The sequence below is a fragment of the Pan paniscus genome, chromosome 6 (assembly GCF_029289425.2).
Source record: "Pan paniscus chromosome 6, NHGRI_mPanPan1-v2.0_pri, whole genome shotgun sequence".
Taxonomy (NCBI): Eukaryota; Metazoa; Chordata; class Mammalia; order Primates; family Hominidae; genus Pan; species Pan paniscus.
The window spans coordinates 20,267,412-20,292,845 of record NC_073255.2 but is presented as its reverse complement, the minus strand read 5'-3'; the positions used below and the strand labels follow the sequence as shown (position 1 = coordinate 20,292,845).

At 35.3% G+C, this 25,434-nt stretch overlaps 1 protein-coding gene across 4 annotated transcripts in view; it reads left to right on the top strand.

The window, feature by feature from the left end:
* The window catches only part of AGMO (alkylglycerol monooxygenase), a 412,221-nt gene that overhangs the window by 151,888 nt on the left and 234,899 nt on the right, over nucleotides 1-25,434 (top strand). For all 4 annotated transcript variants that reach the window (XM_055115720.1, XM_003825007.5, XM_055115719.2 and 1 more), the window contains one exon: nucleotides 21,148-21,251. In XM_055115720.1, the coding sequence (XP_054971695.1) occupies nucleotides 21,148-21,251 (104 nt within the window). The remainder of the gene's footprint in view (nucleotides 1-21,147; nucleotides 21,252-25,434) is intronic.

Here is a 25,434-nt window from a genome sequence, read left to right as displayed (position 1 = left end):
GACCATTGCCTAATCCAATGTCATGAAGATACACACTTATATTTTCCTTTAAGAGTTATATAGTTTTATCTCTTGTTAAAGTGATCTAAATATGGCCTGAGAAGGACTCTGTACTTGTATATTTGAATCCTTGTAGATGAACTGCAACCTAGCTTAATAGGTAGACAAGATTGAAAACCTAACTTAGGAGTATGCACCTCTAACAATAGCTGTGTCTTGGCTAATCCCAACAGCTGTCCTTCAACCATTCATACACTGCTGAGTGTTGTTTTCAAACCGTGTTCCAATAAGTAAGGCAAATGCCAACCTGTAACCAACCCAACTGTTCTGTACCTTCCTTCCCATTTCTGTACGTCATTTCCCTTTTTTTTGGTCTATAAATCTTCTTCTGCTGTGGTGGGGTCTCTGTGAATCAGCTCTGATCCTAGGGACTTCCCAATTTGCAAATCATTCATAACTCAATTAAACTCCTTTAAATTAAATTCGGCCGAAGTTTTTCTTTTATCACTCTTACACTAAGGTCTTTAACCCATTTTGAGTTAATTTTTGTGTAGGATAAGCAGTGTTTTACAAATAGACGGGTCATAGAAAATATTTATTAATTATGATATAAAAGAGACCTGAGGGAATTTGTCTGCTCGTCCACCATGTAAGAATACAGTGAGCAAGCCCCCACCTAGACCCTGAATCTGCTGGTGACTTCATCTTAGAATTCCCAGCCTCAAGAGCTGTGAGCAATACATTTCCATTGTTTATAAATTATCCAGTTTAAAGTATTTTGTTATAGCAGCCCAACTTGTCTGAGGCACTCTCTATTAACTACTGTATGTAATTACCCAGAATTCATCACCAATTTTATAAAGATTGGAATCATTTTATCTTCTTCAAATATAGGCAAAAATTATAAACATCTTCTCTGAGTCTTAGATTTTCCATTACACTGAAAATAATTTTATGTCACATCAGGTTTCATTTCCACTGACAAATATGTATCTATATACCTCTCTCTATAAAATTGTTTGCTTCCCTTAATGAAAGGGCTACAGAAACCCAGCTAAAATTCTGGATGAAAGAGATGAAAGGATGGAATTTAAATGTCTTCTGCTAATTTTTTTTTAAATTTTCATATAGTAAAATGTGACAATAGGCAATTTTTCTAACATATTTACCTTCATTATTCACAGATATAAAACAATGTTATTAAATCATTAACAACAGTTAGCATAATCTATTGAAGTTTTTTCTTTGCTTTAGTTCTAATTTCATTTTTGCCCCATCCAAAGTATTGCCTAAAATTATTTAATTTTATTATTAATATTCATGTTTGGATTTCTATGTTGTTCAAATGTAGGAAACTTGCCTAATGAGTTGGTTTTATTAAAGGAGAGTGAATGAGTCAGCAATAGGCCTTTCAGTAAAACCAAAGGAAGTTACATACATTCATGAGCATTTTTTTCTGCGGGCACATTATTTGCTAAATTGTAGAAGCCAAGAGCTTTATGCATCCAGAATAATATCAGACTTGCTGTGTGTGTGTATGTATGTTTGTGATTATGAATAGACAAACCAAAATTCATAATATTATTTGTGTAAATATTTCTCTGAACTACAGGGATAGTCTTGGTCTTTTCTTTCTACATAAAAGTATTTCAACAAATATTTGTGGTAAAATTTTCAGAGCACTAGCATAAATATGTTAAGGAAAAATTAATATTTTCCGTAAATTTAATTAACTGAAATAGAAATTTTTTTTTCTTTTCTTTTTTTTTTTTTTTTTTTTTGAGATGGAGACTCGCTCTGTTGCCCAGGCTGGAGTGCAGTGGCGTGATCTTGGCTCACTGCAAACTCTGCCTCCTGGGTTCATGCCATTCTCCTGCCTCAGCCTCCCGAGTCGCTGGGACTACATGCGCCCGCCACCATGCCTGGCTAATTTTATGTATTTTTGGTAGAGACGGGGTTTCACCGTGTTAGCCAGGATGGTCTCGATCTCTTGACCTCGTGATCCGCCCGCCTCGGCCTCCCAAAGCACTGGGATTACAGGCGTGAGCCACCGCGCCCGGCCCTGAAATAGAAATTTAAAATATTTAGTTGATACAATCAATTACATTTGTAATACTTTACTAAAAATTTACTAAGGGTTTTAAATAACCAAGTTGCATGATTATGTAAATTAAGTTGGAAAAAAGAGTTCAACAGAAATTCATTTTAAGTGACTGTGTATTACCACTATTTGTTGTTAAATTTGAAAACAGGTGCTCTTAAAATGTGATTTAAGTGGTACCTCTTTATTTAAAACAAGTGATGTTCAAATCCCATTTTTTCTTTTTAAGTGGGACATTATTAAGTTGTTCATATTTTGTGGACTTTACTCATTAGTAATAGTACCTAAAAATGCACATAACGTGATTTTTAAAAAAATAAGTAGTACTTTTAAACCAACGTCTACTGGTTTAATATCAATGTCTGTGTTCTGAAAGAAGGCAAACTGTAACAGATATACTGCACTGTAATGTGCAGTTAGACAATTCTGCCATGCAAACCTCATAGAGTGTACTTACACAAACCTAGATGGTATAGCCTACTACACACCTAGGCTATATTGTATAGCCTATTGCTCCTAGGCTACAAACCTGTGCAGCATGTTACTGTACCAAATAATGTAGGCAATTGTAAGACAATGGTAATTATTTATATATCTAAACATATTTATACATAGAAAAGGGATGATCAAAATGTGGTGTTATAATCTTATGGGACCACTATGATATATGTGGTCTGTCCTTAACCAGAGACGCATTATGTGGCACATGGCTGTATATGTTTATACATGTACAGAGAGGGAGAGAGAGAGAGAGAGAGAGAGAGAGAGAGAGAGAGAGAAAGAGAAAGAGAAGCACTCTTAATATGCTAAACTTCAGGCTTGTAGGGAATTATTATTTTAACATTCAGACAGAAACTCTATCCCTTTCTGAGGATTAACTTGGTCAATCAAGTCTCAGCTGTATATTGAACTTCATTATAAACAATGTTTGCACAACTAATCTGGCACTAGTGGCTTACTATTTTTTATTGTTTACCTTTTTGTATGAAGGTGTTGCTCTTCTTTTTCCGTCTAAACAACAAACTTTGCATTACTTATCTGTAGGTTCTTTCACATAGAAAGGAGAGGGCAAATACCTGTATCATAACTCCGGAAAGAATGCCAGCTCTGGTGCCAAATAGGTCTGGATTTAAACTCCAGCTCTAACACTTAGTAGCTATGATCTTGAAAAGTCATTTCTACAATTTCCTCTTCCTTAAAACAGTGACAATAAGAACTAACACGTTGTAAGGATTGACAAAAATAATCTCAGGTACCTGCCCAGATCTCTACATATTTTAATTTTTCAATTTATGTTATCTTTTATTTCTCACCTTCAAACCACCTTCAACTCTCCTCACAGCTGACTGCACACATTTTTTCAGTCTTTACTCTTTCTTTCATCTTTTAGAAAATTGTGGATTTATAGTGTTCTTAATTCAAAAGCAAAATTTAAAATTATGACAGAATTTTGCTTATATTTTCTAAAATCTTGGCAATGGCCTAGGCAAAAAAAAAGAAAAAGTTTTTAAACTTTATAGAGAAATCAGTCATTGCTTTTAGGGTCAGTTTGAACTTTTATGCTTAAAGCTTTTACTTGAAATTGAACTAACATTCATATCTTAGTCCCTTTGCACTACTATAACAAAATTCCATAAACCAAGTGGCTTATAAACATTAGAAGTTTATTTTTTTACATTCTAGAGTCTAGGAAGTCCAAGATAAAAAAGTCAGCAGATTAGGTGTCTAGTAAGGGCCCACTTCCTGGTCCATAGATGACCATCTTTTCATTGTAAACTCATATGGCAGAAGGGGTGCGGGATCTCTCTGGAGTCTCTTTTAGAAGGGCACTAATCCCATTCCCTAAGCTTCTAATTATCTTCCAAATAGCCTTGCAAAGGACTCCACCTCCAAAATGCCCCATCTGCAAATACGATCACCTCTGGGGTAAGGATTTCAACATATGAGTTTTGGAGGGACACAAACATTCAGCCCATAGCAGTTCATTTCATTGGATGGTTCAAAGGATTAGGTCTGTTGCTTAAAGCACAGAGTTAATAAGACCAAAGTCAAATCCCTACACACTGCATTGTTTTCACTGGGTTTGGTGGTTTTGACATTTGTAACCTGAAGCAATCAAAAGAATTTTTGTTTATATCAATCAGAATTCAAATAATCTATAAGAAACAAAACCCCCCATTCTATTTCTGCTTGATATTGTGAATATAGGTACATGGTTCTTTATGAAAGATAATACCTTATCTCACTCATAGAAGTGAGAACATTGCAGGCTGGGCCCGGTGGCTCACGCCTATACTCCGGTGCTTTGGGAGGCCAAGGCAGATGGATCACTTGAGGTTAGGAGTTCAAGACCAGCCTGGCCAACATGGCGAAACCCTGTCTCTACTGAAAAAAAAAAAAAAATTAGGCAGGCGTGGTGGCGCGTGTCTGTAGTCCCAGCTACCTGCGAGGCTCAGGCAGGAGAATCACTTGAACCTGGGAGGTGGAGGTTGCAGTGAGCCAAGATCATGCCACTGCACTCTAGCCTGGGTGACAGAGTGAGACTCTATCTAAAAAAAAGAAAAAAGAAAATAAAAAGAAAAGAAATGAGAACATTGGAGACTTTGAATGACTCTGCCATGGTCACACAGCTTCTGAATGTCTTGCTTCTATAATAGCACTTTATCCCACTATGGGGTTCAATGGTTCTTAAACACCTGTTTTATGTCAACTTATGTGAATTCCTTTCATTTTACTTATGTTGCAAGTGTTCATTCCTATTGCTCTATTCTCCATAGGGGTGGAGGTATAGCTGGAACTTGTTATAATGTAGAAATTACTTCTAGAATGCATACTGACGATTGCTATCATTAACACAATTGATCACTAAACTCTTACGTCTGGGAAAAAAGGGTCAAGATGTCATTAAGTCGATCAAGATTCTCCCGGGTTATTATGGGGATGATGTTTTAGGAAAATTTTTAATGATAGAGGAAAGTTTGACTTTTCAATTTCTTTTAGCATTGCTAAAAGAGTACTACTGCTGTTTAACCTTTCAGCTACAATATTCATTTATTCCCTTTCATCTCATCGTTTGGTGCCTCAGTGTCCAACTACTAAGAGCTTTGAGCATTGTGGGGAAGATGTCAGTGGGATCACTTATTGCCATTAAAGAACTTCTCTTCTGGATATTGGCTGACAAAGTAGGTGATATCCTGCAGAGCAAGAGAATGAGGACATAGATTGCAGTGAACCTGAACAGTTTGCACTTCCTAGCAGTGACACCAGACATCAATCTTTCCTTAAAGACAGCCCAGAAAGAACACATGAAAATAAAAACTCTTTACAAAGAACAAACGAGGCATTATCTAACTGCCAAAAATGCTACCAGAGCAGTTTTCCAATAAGTATCTCAAGGATAAATATGCACTGAAATTACTTAAATTGCCATGTTGGTTGTTTAGAAAAACAACTAAATGCAATCTATTTTTTATAAGGTAGATATTTATGAGGTTTGAATTATGTATGGCATAGCATTTGAGAATCATTTAATTTCATCTCAAAGTATGTGTGTGTCTCATGTTTTACATGTGCATATCAGCTGGCCTTACAGAAGAATGCAATTTGGTTACAGTTAATCTTCTTCACATGGTGTGCAGCATCAAATGTGACATCATTGTAGGAAATCATATTATGCAACTCTGCAATACCAGGAGAGCTGGGGTTTTTTTTGGTCATTTATTGATATTTTTAAGTTGACTTATATAATTGCATCTATTTATGATGGGCAATGTTTCATACAAGCTGATCACAGGGAAAGAGAGAATTACTAGGAGAAATGTACTTAAATCATTGTTTTAATTTATATTAATTTGTCTTGTTATCTATGAATAGATTTGTGGCTGCCCAAATTCACATTGTGCTGCAAAGCTCAGAGATCAAGGCAAGCTATCCATTACTCGCTGTTATTTGACTGTTCTACACGGGTCTTAGGCTTTGACAATATTTTGCTTCATGATCTTTTAAATATTTTGCAATTGAATGGATCTTCATCACATGTACAATAGTTTTGAAAATAACACTTCCTGACACTAATGATATTATAAGATGTTTTCAACAACTTATTTTCAAAATGATATTTAAATACAAAATGGTACTCTAAGGAAATTGTTATTTTTTCAATAACAATTTTTTTCTTGTATTTGATGGGATAGGATTAAGTCCAGTTTACAGTAGGACCACACATCTTTGGGGTGGCAGAAGAGAGGCAGGGAAGAGGTTCATGGAAGCCATGATTGACTTCCTTTAGATTTTAAGAACAGGTGAGGATTACACAGCAACAGAACCACATGAACATCCCTACATGTCTTAACCATTTCTTTCTTCTCTATTTGGCAACTTAAAAATGTCTGGGACATTTGGTGTAGTCATATTCTTTGTTTTTTTATGTTTGATGTTTCTGAAGAGAAACTATGACTAATTAGAGTAATATATCACATTCATATTTTCCCAATCTCAAAAGTGTATCAAAAACGATCTATTAAATATCTTCAATTAAGGATTAATTTTATCATGGGATAAGCTTAATTATGAGCAAATGAGGTAGCTCTAGTAGTGGCATCCTGTAAATGGTTAAGAAATCTATAAATAGCATACAGGGGGATGGGCTCCAAGTTTGATATTCTAACCCCAGGACCAGAGGAACAGCAATATATCATGTGATAATATTGAATATACTTTGTTGAAATAGAAGAAAATATCCTTTGAGAGCTATCTCATCATTATAGAAGTTTAATGTGTCCAATATAGTTTTGAATGTTCTTCATGAACTTTTCTTTTAAAATATTAAATCTTTGATGAAAGAATATCTTACACATTATTATTGACCTACACCAATACTGATGTTATTCCTTGTTACCTTTGCCTTTTCACATTTCTCTTCATAGTTTTCTTAAATATACAATTGTTTGTTAGTAAGAAACAAGTTTTAGACATGTTCGCTACAGTGTTTTAAAAGATACTATCACAAGCTAATGTTCAGTATTTTAAAAAATTATTAAAAAATGTTGGCTTTTGCCTTGATTATGTGCTAAGAACTTCACAAATGCATAAAGAGAAATCAGAAAGATACAATAAAGCTCTGAAATTGAGTTCCATCTTTAAAGTCCTCCCTAGATGTCAGCTCCCTGGCCTGGGTGATCAAGATGATGATAATGCCATTAAGCAAGAAAGTAAAACAGGGGAAAAGCAGGAAGGCAATGAGATAGATTCAGAGAATAACATGCATATAATTTCCAAAAGGAAATCAGGTCTAGAGTTCAACAGAGAGCTGCAGATACATACTTGGGAGCCATCAACTTTTGGATATGTGCGTATTGAAGTCATTGTAGGTGATAGGACAACCATGAAAAACCAGCAGAGTGAGGAGTTGAGAAAAACAAGAGTTGATCTTTTAAAGTTAGATGAGAACAAGGGAGGAAATCACGGAAATGCACCCAGTTGGAGCAGAGATGGAGGAGAATCAGGAGCAAAGAATGTTACTCAAGCCAAAGGAAAAGATTTTTCAAAACAGAAGAAGTGGTCAAATGTTTTAGAAAGTTCAAATACAACGGCATCTAAACGGAGGCCTTTGGTTTTGGCAAGAAGGCCAATAATTGCTTTGGAAAGATTCAAGTGACATTAACAATGAGCTTAAGAAAGAATGGGAGGTAAGGGAGTAAATAGTTCATTCTTTTCTCATGCTGGAGATAAAAATAAATTAGGGAATGGGAGGGTCAAGCAAACATTTCCAAAGTGGAATGTTTGGATATAACTGAAATTAGGGAGAGGGAATCAGTGTAAAGGGAAAGGAATATTACAAAAAGGATTAATTTTGCTAACAAAAATACATGTATTTAGCAAATAAAATAGTGTGACTTGGTTATTGATCATGGATATGAACCAATTTTACCTGATTAGCATATGTTTAATTAAAAAAATATTCGATACTGTATAAAAACACAACGGTAGATGCTGTGGAAAATACGAAGATGAATAAGTTCCCTCTCATTAAGAAGCTTATGAAATAGTGGTGGATACAAAATAGTAGAGTATTAGTAATGTTAATACTGTCCTTAGGTCTACCTAGGGATAATAAGCATTGCATAATACTTTTGGCTGAGGAGGGCTAAAGATAGTTTCTTGAAGAAAATGACGTATGCAATAGTGCTTGAAAGACGAAGAATACTTTGACAGATGGCAGAAGGAGAGGGGACCATAAAAATGCTGAGGGTGTTCAAAAAGCTCAGAGAATAGTACATGAGAAGGAGGAAGATACAGATTTTTTCAATATAATGTTTATGTGTCATAAACTATTACTCTTCTGATTTTAGTTCAGGTATTTGAAAATGTAAAAATCATTCTTAGCTCTCTGGATGTACAAATCAGGTGGTAGGCAGGGTTTGTTTTATGGTGACAGTTTGCTGATGCCTGCACTAGATTTTGGGTGCATATGGACATCACAGCTCATATACAGATATGGCTCACTGAATACCTGTTAATGGTGATGAGGTAATAAGGCATCAATCTAGGGAAGTAGTTATAGAACAGCAAAGGAAGGATGCTGACAATGCAGTGGATTGATAAAAAACAATAATGAAATCTTGGTGGGGGTTAGGAGGGGAGTGATTAAAGGTATAATAGTCAAAGTATTGAAACAAGAAAAGTTCCCTTGGCCCCTTACAGGGCATGAGATGGGCGTGGCTTGCTTCTTTGGTGCCCTGCTGCTCAAAGCTCTAGGGGGAACATGAAGATGGGCAGGCTGTGGGGCTCCAACCCCACGACAGCATCTAGGGATGAATGTTTACAGCTCCTGAGGCCGCAGTGGGCATGTGTTATCATGTGCCCTTTTAGCTTTGCCGTCTGTAGGTAGCTTGTGTTTATCAGCTCATTTAGACCCCCGGCCTCATCGCAAGTACAGAGGGTTTTCTTTATCCCGGGGTTTCCTGCCTTGGTGTACCAGAAGAATTGGAACACACGTGGACTTGGACAATGAGTGCAAGGTTTTATTGAGTGGAAGTAGCTCTCAGCAGATGGGGAAGCCAGAGGGGAGATGGAGTGGGAAGTTGGTTTTCCCTGGAATGGGGCCACTCAGTGGCCCAGGCCATCCTCTGACCTCCCTAGCCAAACTCCACATCATTCTGCTGGTTGATGGCCTGCTGCCTGCTAGCATCTGTTGGTGTTCTCTTACATCAGTGCCTTCCTCTTGACGTCCAGCCACTTGTGTCTTCTTCCACTTGTGTGTTCCTCTCGATGTCCAGCTGCTTGTGTCTCTGCCTGCTAGGGTCTCAGGGTTTTTTTAGGCACAGGATGGGGGTGTGGCAGGCCAGGGTGGTCTTGGGAAATGCAACATTTGGGCATGAAGTCAGGAGTGCCTGTCCTCACCTGGGTCTGTGGGTAGAGGCCCCGGGGGTGGAGCCCTCACCAGGGACCACGCCTTTCCCTCCCAGCACTTCCCTGCCCTCCTCCTGTATCACTATGAGATCAAAAAACAAAAAGAGCAAGCATGGGCAGAAGGGAATCAATTCAGTTAGTAAATAGATTTGGGTTTGGATGTAATGTCATTCAAGGGTCAAGGTTGGGGAATATAAGGGGTATGACCTGAGGTTATCTGTACTAGAATAATGGGGGAAATGTTCCTACATAAAACCTTCCATCTCTCAATGCCAAAAAGTCAAAGAATATTACATAAGACCTCTTCCTCCTGTTGTAGCAAGACCTGATAGTCATTAGTATGCCACCTTTAAAACCAGACATACATTCAGATTTGAGGAGTACCATGAAAGACATAGAAGAAAGAACAAACTAAGTCATCAAAATAACAACAACTATAATTGGTAATAATGGAGTTTCTAAATGCACAGACAGAAATCTATCGCAGGGGCAGATTGCTTCTTCAAAGACCACTAACAATGCTAATGTGCGTGACATCATTCACAAAGGATAGACCAACCTGTTTTGATGAGGACATTCAGTTCTGATTCAATCTGGCACTGTCACTGGACACACAGCCTTATTCCTTGCAAATTCAGTAACACTGAAAGTTTCTGTTCTGAAAGCCACACTCATTTGCTATGAAGTTCTAAAGTTAGTTTCAGGACACCAAGACAATGTTAAGACCAATAGGAAGTCCTTATTAGTAGCAAAGAGATCCTGGTAAGATTTTGTTGACAGGGGTAATATACATCCACTCAGGAGGCTCATTAGGGAGGAATGAAGAGAGATTGCAGTTACTTTCTACCTAGTGCTTTCAGTGCTCTTTTTTTTTCTATTTTCCTGTCTTTTCCTAAGAATTCCTGGTTGTTTTGCTTTCCTTATGTTGGTCTCCTTTCAAAATGGATTCTGTAGCTTGTGGAGACAAATTATAGAAAGCATTGTTCCAAATATAATATGGTAGAAGTTCATTGTGTCTTACCGCAGGCAAACATGCTGCAGGGGAGGAGCGTCGTAGGAGTGCTTGCCAATCCTAGCTAACTCTATTGACATCAAGACAGTTCTCCCATGATTTCTGCCTCCTAATTGTGCTACTCAGGTTATTATGGCTGCCAAATATATGTCATTAAATACTTTGGAAGATTTCTTGCTTTCAATCTATGTAAAGCATGTGAACTCCTTTTGAATGTATTTAAGCATGATAAAATCCTTAACTACACCAAAACCAAACTCATGGTGTTAATGTTAGTGCTGACAACCAGGAACAAAGTGCACCAGAATTTGGTTTCATTAAGTAGTTAAAAGATTTTCATGCAACATAAAAATTGTCAAATTCATAATTATTTTATGATGTAGTACTGATAACTTTTATTTCAAAGTATTTTTATCTAATCATGACAACTTTTGCAGAGAAGGACTGGTTTTCCTTATGTTTGAGAAGTGTACAGGACTGGTTTTCCTTATGTTTGAGAAGTGTAGTAAACTCCCTTATCCAAAAATATTTCTTCACTGGCCTGTTACATTTCTGGAAATTCCAATATTCATGCTACTTTAGAATGCTTTGTTTTAAATAACATATTCTGTTGAGGGAGGAAAAGCTCTTTATGCATGTCATCAAAAATATTATTTAGGATCCCCTAACAAATTGCCAGACCCATGGCCTAGGGCTAAGGAAGTCCAAGTTCAAATCCAGAGATGTAGGTAATTGTTGGGTCTTGGCCATTAGCAGCACACAAATGACTGGTGATGGATACAAATGGGAATGATGCAGCTAAGAGAAAGAGGAGTATAACTTGAAATCAGACTGTCTTATCCATAACATTACTTTCCATTAACCTTAAATATAACTTTGTAATAGATTGGACAATAAAGTTAAAAATTACACATTTTTTATTGGTTAGTAGGGAATCACTTCATCTCCTGGGTTGCAAGTGTTACAGAGGTTGGCAACATGTAATAAAGCTCACTCTGCTTTGAATGACGACTATAAAGTGGAGCTCTCTCGGCTCTCACACGTAACTAACACAGTTTCTTTCTTATCTGCCTATAGGTGAAACCATGAGCACCATACTACCTATCTGTGACACTTAAATATGGAAAATAAGATGAAACTATGTGTGTTTTTATACCTGTTCTTTCTACCTTAGCGAATATACATAAATACACACAGAGTTGCCCAATACACACACAATGTATGTGTGTATACAAATTACACTGTGGCTTTTCTCTGTCTCATTAATTTCTTGAGAAAATGTACCTCATTTCTCCCTTCTCTTCACAGATTCAGTTTCATTCTTCCCTTTTCTGGTTTCCAAAACATATATATGAGCAATAATCTCCTATGATTGAGTGGTATTTAGAAATCTTGGTTGTAAACTGGCTTTTAGGAATTTGAAGCACCTTTTCTCAACAAAATGCATGTTTGTGAACTTGTGTTCTCAGATCTGCCTGTAAAAAGACATATAACTCATCATGAAATGGAAACACTGGTACTTATTGGACATAAGTACCATATTTAATAATATTTTAAGAGGGGACTGCTGTTAGTCCTTAAGCTTGGGAAGCCCACAAGCATCTCTCTTTCTCTGTCTTTGCGGTGAGGTCAGAAACCCCCTCTCGCTTTCTCTTTCACTTGCCTGAGGCAGGCTAAGGGAAATACACATTTATTTTCAAAATACAGCTGGTTTAGTGTTTTGTGGTTTTGGACAAGGCTCTAGTTTGGAAGGGGTTAGATAAAGTGTGGGGAGAGATTGGAAGCAAGAGACAGGGTCAGGGGGTCTCATCCCAGTTCCTAACATGAGCTCCTGGTAAAGTTCAAAAGTTCTTGCTCTTCCTCCTTGATCTGGCATGTTTCACACTATAACACGCAACTCTTTGTATTTGTAGGTAGTAAAGGGAAAAATAAAATCATACATAACTAATATAATGGTGGGTATTTGGTCCACAATAATAAAATTAACCTACATTTTGGGAAAAACAAGTAGCCAGACTTGGGCTTTTCAAAGCACAGTGATGCTCAAAGAACAAGGGTGTAAGGCCAGAAACAATGTTAAAAATCAGTGGGCACTGTAAGAGGACAATGGAAATGGGACTTGCAGCCACTACTGATAAGATATGAGCCCTGTTTTTCTTTCTTTGATATGTTTTGTTAAACACAACTGCCCAAAGGCAAGGGGCAGAGTACGAAGTGAAGAATGATTCAAGGTAGCAGAAAGAAGGGAGGGAGGAAAAAGCTACAGGATATGTTCTGGATTTTATTATTATTATTTCTTTTGAGACAGAATCTCACTCTGTCACCAGGCTGGAGTGCAGTGGTGTGATCTCGGCTCACTGCAATTTCTGCCTCCTGAGTCCAAGCGATTATCCTGCCTCAGCCTCCCTAGTAGCTGGTACTACAGGTGTGCACCACCACGCCCTGCTAATTTTTGTGTTTTTAGTAGAGATGGGGTTTCACCATGTTGGCCGGGATGGTCTTGATCTCTTGACCTCGTGATATGCCCACCTCGGCCTCCCAAAGTGCTGGGATGACAGGTGTGAGCCACTGTGCCCAGTCATGTTCTTGATTTTCTATAGACATCCCTTTGAAGCAGTAATTTTGGAAGGTTGATGATAAGAAAATATGTTATTTTGAGCTGTGCTAGTTGGTAACTTTTAAAAACATAGGCACCAGCTTACTAGTTTCCTAGGAAGTGCTTTCCCTATAGAACAGTCTGTAAGAAACTGAGTGAAGAAGACAGACTGATAAATCACTCTATATCTGTGGTTATTGCATCACATTCACATGTATTAATAACAACAAATTAATAGTGAGGATGTATTGTAGTTAGTTCACTGAGCAATAGCAAATCCCAGTGAATTAGCACAATGAATATTTACTTTTCACTCACAGCCTGGTTCAGTATGGGTCAGGGGGTACTCTGCTCCATGCTGTCATTCAGGGACCCAGAATCCTTCCATCTGGTGTCTTTGCGTACCCTAGGGCCTTAGTGTCCTGTGCTAAATATTCGTCATGTTGATTGCTGTTGCAGAGGAACAGCAAGACCGTGAAGAAGGCACACGAGTTCTTTACCTTGGCTCAAAGTAAAACATGTTATTATCACTCACACTGCATCATTATGAAACAGTTCCTTAAACCTATCAAGGTGGTAAGGGGCTAGAAAATATAGTCTCTGTAATGAATAAAAAAGTGTTAATATGTAACATGAAAAATAATCATTACTTTGTGTAAGTTATTAAATATTATTGTATCTCCATTTCTTCATCTATAAAATGGAAACTATATAAATATCTACCTTCTAGTTCAGTTCTGGGAAATGTATGAGTTAATACCTGTAAAGTGTTCTAAATATTCCCTACATGATAAGCTTTCTTACTCTTACGTGTTTATAATCACTAATATTTATTATTATTACTAATAATATTGTTATCAATATAATTTAGATTTTTAAGTATTTTATTCAAATGACAATAAGCCCTACATTAGTTCTTGCTTTTCGATTGTATGAAAACAAAAGTTTAGGTTGAAAAGATGATAAATTCTCAAGGTACTTTTTACTTCATACTAAAAATCTATCGTTTTATTTTGTTTAAATTTTGAGAATATTGTCACACAAATGGAGACATCTTTTTAAAATTCTGCATACTACAACTTAAAAGCTTCCATCTGAACATGAATAAAAAAGAAAAAATGTGTTAAAGTGTGATTATGGGATAGAATAAAGGGAAGGTATAGTGTTTGCCACAGTTTTAGCTCCATCCTAAAGTGACTCCTAAAGACTCATGGAGCTTACTCTTCTAGAGAGATTATTTAATGTCTACATGTGGCCAAACATCCGGGCGCAGTGGCTCACGCCTGTAATCTCAGCACTTTGTGAGGCCGAGGCGGGTGGATCACGAGGTCAGGAGATCAAGACCATCCTGGCTAACACGGTGAAACCCCATCTCTACTAAAAATACAAAAACAAAAAATTAGCCTGGTGTGGTGGCAGGCACCTGTAATCCCAGCTACTTGGGAGGGTGAGGCGGGAGAATGGGGTGAACCCTGGAGGCAGAGCTTGCAGTGAGGGGAGGTCCCACCACTGCACTCCAGCCTGGGCGACAGAGAGAGACTCCGTCTCAAAAAACAAAAAAAAAAAAAAAAAAGGAAAAATTTGGTTGCTCCTTCAGAAGCCTGGTTTCTATCATGCTGAACATATGGATATATACAAATATATAAAATGTGTGGAACAAAATTATGGAGGCCCAGCCAACTTACAAATTTTATTCTAATTAATTTGGTAGTTTTAGATATACTTAATTTGTGTTCTGATATTAAGTGAGCAAGGATAGAATAGAAAAATTATAAGACAAAAGTTTCTAATTACTGAATGAATTGGTAATGCCATTTATTTTTATCATCACCAACTTTATTTGCTGCTATAGGAAGTGAATGAGTTATGATGATAAAATTGATGACACTTCTAGTTCATTCAATGAATAAAGAATAGTGAAAGAAATTAGTGTATATTTATTGTTATTCATGGGCTATTATATTTTTTAGTTAGACTTTAGTTTGGTAGCTTGAGTCTGTTACTAATTTTATTTCATTTACTTAGCTCAATTTATTTATTACATTTATTTATCAACTAAGCTTTGATATTAAGAAAAGACAAAACAAACTTTTAAAGGATCCATTTATATGGGCACCTCCAAGTTCAAAGGGATGATTGTTTTCAATCTAAACTTAAAAACTTAATATTTTATATTTAGATATCTTGTTAAAGACCATTGCTGCAATTCAAGAAATTTCGCACTATCATTTAATAGCATGTGTTGAGCTCTTTAATCCCTTTTACATATGGAAGTTACCAAAGATGTGCCATGATTGTCCCAGAGAATACTTGGACCCAGTCACCTCCATTTCTGAAGGATTAAAACAAAATCCAAAAGAGGAGAGAGTGTATCAAATAAGTCACTGTTGAGAAAGAGAACAATGAGAAACATGTTCTCCTTCTTTAATAAAACTCTTTTTTTTCCATTCTTCCTTTCAATTTTATTTTCTTTATAAAATTAAAAGTTTGGATTAAGTAATTTCTAGACTCATGCAGCTCGCTGTTGTTTGACTATTTGTCTCCTACAGAATTCGTGTTTTAGAAACTTAATCACAAATGCAACAATGTTAGGAGGTGGGGCCTAATGGGAGGTATTTAGGTCATGAAAGCTCCACCCTCAGGAATGGATTAATGCCCCTATAAAAGGGCTTTTGCGAGTGGGTTCACTCTCTTCTGCTTTTCTGCCTTGGGAAAATGCAGCGTTCTTCCACTTAGAAGGAATCAGCATTCATGATGCCATCTTCGAAGCACAGAAACTGAACTCTAACCTACCAGTGCCTTGATCTTGGACTTGCACAGGGACTGTGATAAATAAATTCCTGTTTATTACAAATTCCACAGCCTCAGGTATTCTGTTACAGCAGAACAAAATGGACTAAGGCATAGCTCTTCTGTTCTATAGTCATTGTACAATATGCTAAATGTTGCATAAAGTGCTAGCAATATGATTTTAGTGGTGTCAAGCATCACTACCATTTTGCAAATAGGCCTATAATATTTCTTCCTTTATAACTAGGGAGTTTTCCAGATTATAAGTGAAACCAACGTCATCATTCCAAGGTTGCGCCAAGACTTCTTGGCCTGGCCACTATTGGGAATTAAATGGTTATCTTATATGTCTGTGAAAATTTCTTGTAGACTTGTCTTTATGTCTTGAATTAACGTACAAGATCACTTCCCTCCATTTCATAGATGACAAGATAGGAGAGAACATATTTTAAAGTGCATTTTAGATATTTAATATATGTAGCAGGGTTACATTCTGGATATTTAGATATTTCTAATTTTTCTGAAAAATTTCTCCAAAATTACCTTTGTTTTTTGTTATATACACCAGAAAACTAAATAAAATCATCAAGAATATAAACTGGATTTCATGAAAATTAAAACTTTTGTTCTTTGTATGACACTATTTTTAAAAAAGGCTATGGCCTGGAAGAAAATAAATGCAAATCACATATTAATAAAGGACTTGTATGCAGAAGATACAAAGATGTCTCAAAACTTAAGAAAACAACCCATTTAAAATATGGGCACAAATTTTGAATAGACACTTCAAAAAGAAGATACATAGATGGTGATTAGGTACATAGAGCCATTGTCATTAGCCATTACAGCAATCTAAATTAAAATTTCAACGTGATACCACTGCATACCTATTATAATGGCTGTCAAATAAATACAAATAAAATTAATGATGTCAGGTGCTGCCAGAGATGTGGAGCAACTTGAGCTCTCACACACTGCTGGTACTAATAATAAAAAAAAAAAGGCACAGCCACTTTGGAAAACAATTTGATAGGTCCTTAACAAGGTAAATGTAGGCATATCATACAGCTCAATAATCCCACCCCTAAGTATTTACCCACGTGAAATAAAAACTCATGTCCACAGAAAACCTCTATGATAACTACTTGATAGAACTTTTATCTGTCAAAAACTGGAAACAACTGAAATGTTCTTCAACTCATGAATAGATAAAAACAAAACAAAACTGTGATATAGTCATTGAAGTGGAATACTAATGATAAAAAGGAAAAAACTACTCATAAAAACAGCAAAATGAAGGGATCTTCAATGCATTATGCTAAATGAAAAAAGACAACAGACTCAAAAGGCTAAAAATACTGTATGATGTTATTGATAGGATACACTCAAAAAAGCAAAACTAAAAGGAAAGAAAACAAATCATTGGATGCTAGGGACTGAGAATGGGGTGGGGGTGGGAGTGAGGGATTTTTGACGACTGCATTAATTATCTATTGCTTGTAACAAGTTACAAGCTTAAAACAAGAAACGTTTATTATCTCATAGTTTCTGTGGGTTAGAAATTGGGGCATAGTTTAGATGAATGTCTCTGGCTCAAGTTCTTTCAGGAGGTTGCTGCGAGTCGGTTCAGCTCTTTGCAAACTGCAGTGTCATTGAAATGCTCAAATGGAGAAGGATCTGCATCCAAACTGTCTTACATGGTTGTTGGCAGAATTAAGTTCTTCATGAGGGTTGGACTGAGGAGCTTAGTTCCTCACTGGCTGGTTATCCCACTTCCCTAACATGTATTTCTTCAAAGGGAGCTCATAACAAGGTAGCCAGCTTTTCTTAGAGAGTGTTTGAGTATGAGAGGACACCCAAGACACAAGCTACTGTCTTCTTTAAATCTAATATCAGAAGTGACATCCCATCATCTTTGCTAAATTTCTGTTTACTAGAAGAAAGTCACTAGATCTGGCTCACACTCAAAGTAGGAGATTATAAAAGGCATGAATACCGTTGGATAGGAATCAATGGCGGCCATTCTAGAGGATGCCTTGCCTAGTTAGCCCTCTGGACCTCAGTGATTCATATTTCTCCCACATTCAAAAGACACTCACTTCTTTCCTTTTCCCAAAAGTTTCATCCCACTGCATTATCAGTTCAAAGTCCAGAACTTGAATTATCTGAAGCAGGGAGCCATCTTGAAGTCTGACTACCACAACCACAAAAAGGAGGTGGGGGAACTCTTTGGGGTAATAAAATTGTTCTGTATCTAGAGTGCAGTAATCATTAAACAGCTGCATTTGGTAAAAACTCATACAGCCGAACATTAAAAGAAGATGGATTTTGTTGTATGTAAGTTACATCTTCATAAAAAAATTGAAAAAGAAATTCAAAAATACAACACAGACCACACACACATTACATAAAATGTTGGCCAAATGAATGGAAGTGTTGGCCAATATAATAATAAAATATACAGAATTACATTTGGCACTAGAAAGCAGCATAATCATTTCTAATTATATCATGGAAAAATTATAATAACGTATATACATATATTAATATAATCTATAATTTTCGTATAGAAAAAGAAAAATGTTATTGAACAGAATGTATAATTATATGAAGTCTTTCACAGAGAGAAGCTTATTCTAAATAATATCTTTTTCTCCTCCTTAATATTTGTTTTCATTTCTTAAAACAGATAATTCATCAATTCAAGTATTAGGGAAGATGATCATATAAATGCATTAAGTTTTTCTCATTTTGTTCACAAAAGAACTACTGGAATAACTTTCCATAAAATGCATTTTCATAATCACTTTTGAAAATAATTTACCTCCAATAAGCTGAATATAGACTGTGAAACAAATTCAGTATTCCTTCTTTTTTTTACCAATTCTGAAAAGTGACAGAGGTGAGGCAGTAGGATCCTGTTACTGTGCCCTGTTTGCACAGCTGTACCTCATTGAATGAGGCTTGTGTTACACACAGTTTGTGATAGGAAGTAAATGCTTTTGAAACAACTAAAAAGACAGATCTTTAACCTCCACCTTTGTGGATTCTTTGTTTCACCGTTTAGCTTCTGTAGAGGGTATAAGGAAGTGGCTCCCAATATATATTATGACTCTCTAATGGAACCTCATCTGATTAGCTCATCTTCTTGTTAACTCAGTTTGTGGATGCATTAGAATGAATTTTTTAAAAACAAATCCTGACAGGTCAAAAACTAGACAATGTATTGATTTTCAATGAAGGTTTATAAGTCATAAGTTATAAAATCATAAGTTATAAAATGTTCAGCAGTGGGTATGTTCTAAAGAGAAAATGGTGTTTAGATTACTTCAGGATCTCTATCTCTAAGCGGTTTTTAAACTTTAGGGGATTCATCAAATTTATTACCTCTTATTCAACGTCCACCTAACATCTGAAGATATAAAGTGCCACAAGGGTCTTTGTATATTTCTTATGTACAGCCATTAGGCTTATCAATAAACCAGATAATTTGGTTCTGTGTTATTTCAAAGATTATGACTGCATATTTTTAGAGGTCATTATGGTGAACTAGTTCTCTTTTGTGTGAGAACAATTTCCTTAATTGCTAGCATAGAAATACAATGTCTTTCCTACAAATGATTAAAATAATTAAATCACCAACCAATTGGGATCTAAGTTACGTATCTGCTGTGGTTGATGACAATACGTGTTCCATTGAAAAATATATGACTTTAATAAAAATGGCATTTGTTATCTGTTCATAATAAGACTAACCACAGTTCTGTTTATAATATTCCTTATTATACAGAATTAAGTCCTTCTTATATCTATGAGCTATCATTTGTTTACCAAGACCTTTTTTCTTTAACAATTTTGTTTGGTAATTCTCTATACAGACTGTTCAGAGAACTTGCATTTTGAAAGCAATGGCCAAAATTTACCCAGATAGTGTGTGTATGTATATATATATATATATATATATATATATATATATATATATATGTATATATATATATATATATATATATGTATATATATATATACACACACATATATATGACCATGATTTTCATAAAAACTTCTAAAATTATTCTACTATGTACCATGCATTTTAACAGTCAGTATATGGCAACTGCAAAGAAAATTAACCTGATATTTCCAGTTCTAGGTTCACTGTTTAGTTCCTATACATCCAAGCCTAAAAGATTTAATTTCTAACCTATACTGGCAAGGATATGATGATCATGTCACATAGCTAATTCCATTGCCTGGATTTGTAGCAAAAGACTAAACATAAGTTACTTTAGCTAAGAACAGATTTTTTTAAACTGAATAGAGTATAATGTGACATTTCGATCTATAATTTTGTTAGGAAATGAAAAATGGCAATACAATTTTTAAAATATGGGCAGAATAAAAAATGACTTGGGCTATTCTGTGTCAACTACTTAGGGGATCAATGCAGTGTCATATTTGTTGTAAAAATTTTTTTAAAAGCCACACTTCTTTGGAGTCTGTATGAATTCCAAGACAGTATGAGAGCAATCTGTACAGTGCTTGATGAAAATAAACAACAATCATTTTCTTTTTTTATGAACACAAATAAAACTATGTGGAAAAATTTAGAAATGGTTTAGTATTTTGGTAAGGTATGGGAAAACCATAGGTAACTGTTAGCTAATATCTTTTTATAAATAAAAAGAGTACCTGAGAACTTAGTGCAAAATATTACTATCCTATGCTTTCTTCTTATTCCAACAGATTTTGAGACTTCTCAGAAAGCCATGAGGAAATAATTTCATTAATATTTTATTCCAAAATTTCCATACCAATTTCTCCCATCAGACAATTTTTCTTTAGTTAGAAACATGTTATCACACGCTGAAAAATCATCACTATCCGTTGAATGTATTGTCACAACATTACCAGCTAGCTTTTATAATCTGTCATATTATAATATGTTAGCAAAGTATAACTTTTGGAATTAATGTCAGTTTGTTGGAGGCATTTAATTATAACATATAAACTATACATATTTATTGGCTATGCTTTCATTTTTATTTATTTACAATGTATACAGTCTCTGGTTCCAAAAATTATTTCAGGCAGCATATTTTAATTATAATTATATTGGCCAGCTTTTACAGAGATGTTCCAGATTTTTCTTCCTCACTCAACAGAGCAGCATGCATAACTGAAAATGGAAGTTGCTTTGTTCTTATTCTCATGGCTCATTGCAAATTATGTGTTTTGCAGAAGTTAATATTATGTGGGCCGGACACCAAACACATCATAGTTCTGAAGACTATAACTTATCCACAGCACTGAGACAGTCTGTCCTCCAGATATATACTTCCTGGGTAAGTTGTATGAAATGGAATAAACATGGTAATCTAATTTGTTTTTAAGTCTCAGCTATTTCTATTTCCTCAAAAAAAAAAAAAAAAAACTAATAGAAGGTGTTTTACTAAAATGCTTCTCTCTTCTTTCTAAAGCCAGATGCTAAAATCTTTCTTTTCCTTCTGTAAGGCCAGACACACATGAAGCAAATGCTGTTTTTCAATAGAAGCATTTTATTTGACCCAGAAACTCAAAGTATACGACAATTTGAGAAAGTGAATGGCTATTTTTTAATTTACTGTAACCCAGGAGGGTGATGTATAGATAAGGTATCTCCATTTAAATATATGTAAACAAGCATTTCAGTAAAAACTTTTACCAGTTGTTGTTTTTTTTTTAAAACCAGCTGTTGTTTTTTTTTTAAAAAAACAACTAATTCTCTAAAATCTAGTTGAATGCTTTGCTTTTTGTTATCATAATAGATCAATATCATGATCCAAAAATTTTTTGCTCTAAAATATTCTCACACAAGGAAATTACAAGATTAATGAATACCAGAAATAGCCTCTACTTGTAGAGTTCTTTTGACTCATGGGGAAATCCTGATCTACTTGATAATATCCCTTTTTTTGTCATCTTCCTTGCTTAGCTCTTCTTGGTTATGAAAATACATGATACTGAAATGTATGTTGAACAGTGAGCTAGAAAGTCAGAGTAACTGATGCGTAAAATCAGTAATCATATATACTTAATATTGGTGTGTAAAATCAATAAGCTATTTATTAACTATAAATTATAATGATCAAACATTTCCGTGGTTCAAAATACTTTGCCAGGTACTTTTGTTAGATACCATTTAATAAGTACGTAGTATGTGCCACTCTTCTAAAATCTCTTTATATATTGACTTACTTCATCTTCACAACAGCCTTCATACACAGAAATTATTATTGCTCTTATTTTAAAATAGTAGAGCTGAGTCTATTGTTCAGTCACACCACTAATAAAGGAAAAAGTAGAACTTGAACTCCTGCAGTCTTGTTTCAGGACCCCTGATCTTAATCTCTGCATCCTAAATGCTCTTCTACATGCCTCCATATTGTTTTTCACTTATGTTATCTTTTCTGATCATCATAAATAAGCCTATGGTTCTCTAGATCAAGTATTATCATTCTCAGGGAACTGAAGATCAGTGAGGTTAATTACACAGCTAGTAAATGATAAAGCCAAGTACTTGAAACCAGATGTTTTATAAGCCTTAGAAAAATACACTGGCATGTGTGCTAACCCAAACAGCAGCATAGGCAAAACAAATCTATAAGCCAGGGATGTTACTAATACATTTCCTGGAATGGATCTTAACAGGAATTCACCCTCAAACTCCCACACCATACACCTGTGATGACGCTTGTATTCTTTTTCTAGAGCTGCCATAAGAAGATACTACTAACTGTGTAGCTTAAAAAACAGAAATTTATTATCTCACTGGTCTGGAGGCCACAAGTCAAGTCAAAATCAAGGTATTGCCAGGGCAATGCTCCTATAAAGACACTAGGAAAGGATCTTTTCTGGTTCTCTCTCTTAGTTTTTGGTTCTTTCTGGGCTTGTGACAACATAATTCTTATTTTCACATGGTGTTCTTCCTGTTTCTTTGTCCACATGTCCTTTTTAGGAGGATACCGGGCATATTGGTTTAGGGACTTGCCATACTCCAGCATGACCATTAGTTAAGTTAATAATCTTAACTAGTTATTTCTACAACAACCCTATTTCCAAATAAGGTCACATTTAGTGGGTATTAAGGCTCAGATTTCAACATGTGAATTTGGGTAGGGAAGGCACTATTCAAGAAACACTTCTAAGCAATATATGTGGAAAGGAAATATGTATATATTCATAACCTATAGCTTATGCTGGAACTCTGGATGATTAAATACAAACAAAAATCACTGCCTATTTTACAACTGTATAGTTCAAGACTGGATTAAGGCTTCAGAGCAGTTAATGGGGGGAAAACAGGGCACGTGATGGAGGAAATCGGTGCTGTTCATCCTCCCTTCTTAAAAAATTGCTGCATTAATACAGCCTTTTCAAAAGGCTGAATATATAGGCTGGATATATGGCTGGTTTCCAAAATCTTTACTCTCTTCTGACTTATATATTTCTCTTTTATTAAAGACAACTGAAATCTCCAGTAGTTGCATTTTCAGAGAGAAAGCCTCCAAGAAAGGAAGTAGCTGCATTTGAAGTTGCTCTGGGGAAATCAATGCAGTTAATTAATTACCTGAGGAATTATCAAAGGGAAAAATTATCAGAGCATCATTGACTTCAGAACTAGAAGAAATCTTGGAGATGATATATTTAAGTCATCTATTTTAAAAGCTATAAATATGAATCTTAAAGAAGCCCACAACATCAGTATTGAACAATGCCAAGTTGGAGCTTGAGTCCAGTTTATTGTAATCTGTGTCTTGGTTTCTCTTGTGTCCTTTTCTTTATTAAGTCAATGCATACAAAGTAACAAAGCAGCAAAAATCTATGTAAAATGAGACTTACACTTGTTTTATTGCCAGAATAATTTATCTTTACAAACTCATGTCATGTTGTTAGGGAATGTGCTGAATAAGGCAACGAACATTGAGAATGCATGACAAGCTGCTAAATATTTTTGGAAGGGGAATGCGGGAACTCGCATGGTGGGAAATGAGATATAGGGATTGTAAGTCAGCCTGGATTCTTACCTAGCATTTCTAGGTCCCTTGGAAGATAAGAGAGATGTTTTAAGGGCCTGTGATGGTTAAAGACTTCTAAGAGGACTTTCTAGACATCAAAATTATAAAGCACACTTCAGGTCTCTTCATTTTTGTTGAGTCATTTGTCAAGATTTTCCTCACCAACATTGTTACATGAGGCCTATAATTTAGCAGTTACCAAGGTAACAATGTATTTTAGGACAAATAATAAATGGGCCGCATCTTTGAAAAGAAAATTGATCTGTGAAATGAAATGTGAAATTAAGCTCATTTCACATTGAAATGTGAAATTAAGTATATTTCTTCTATATTACTACAAAAATTAGAACAGCACAACTTTTGAAGAAGTTACACATAAGAATTCAACTTTCTAGAATTTCTAACCATATTATTTGCATTTTAAGCCAATCTTAAGCTTAATATTACTCACCAAAAAGGAGGGCTATTGATAGAGTGCCATTTTAAGTGAGACTTCTTTACTGCATATACACTGCAATGTATGGTTTTGCATGCCACTTCAATCTTTGATTATACATCTTACTATCATGTCTTAAGAATAATACTCTATCCAATTTGCTAATAATAAAATAATAATAATAATAAAATGTGTTTAAATTCATGGATGTCATATAAAATATTACAGTATCAGGATTATAACTTCATTTTTTCTGACATTTTAGATAAAGTACTTGAATGCTGAAATTTTATATTCAGAGCAAAGCCACTAAAGTGCGTGAAAAAGAAATACTTCATCTGGATGCAACTCTAAAACAGAAAAAGAACATTAGGGATTAAACATACAAAATCCCAACTAGTGAAATCGAAATAAAGTGTGGAATTCGGTTAATACTAATGTACCTGTGGGTTTCTTAGTTGTGGCAAATGCAGCATAACAATGTGTTAGCAATAGGGGAAACCAAGTAAAGGATACAGGACGACACTTTGAGTTATTATTGCAACACTTCTGAAGATATTAAACTATTATAAAATAAATAGTTTATTAAAAACACAGCTACACGTGCATGTGTACGTGCTTATACTCAGAGCCACTATACATTATGTATCTACTATAGAAAAAATATTAGAATGAGCCATCAACAATAGACATTGTTTCCTGGGAATCCTAGAGTATTATAAAGAGCAACAAATATATCAGCCAATGTTACTTTTAACTGGATATTATCCTAAAGAAACTCTTCATTTTTTCATTCTTTATCCCTCAACCCATCACCCACTGTTTCCTTTTCAGACCACGATTCGAATGAAGCTAACTCTGCCTATAGTTTAGAGAAAGGAATATAATAGACTCCTTATCACATGCAGAGCTAGTCAAAACTTGGTTTCGTCTCTCCAGTTTCATCTTCCACACACCCCATTTTCATCCCATCTCCAATTTAACGATTTTCACTTCTCTCAATCTACCATGCCATAATGCATTGCTATTTCTTTG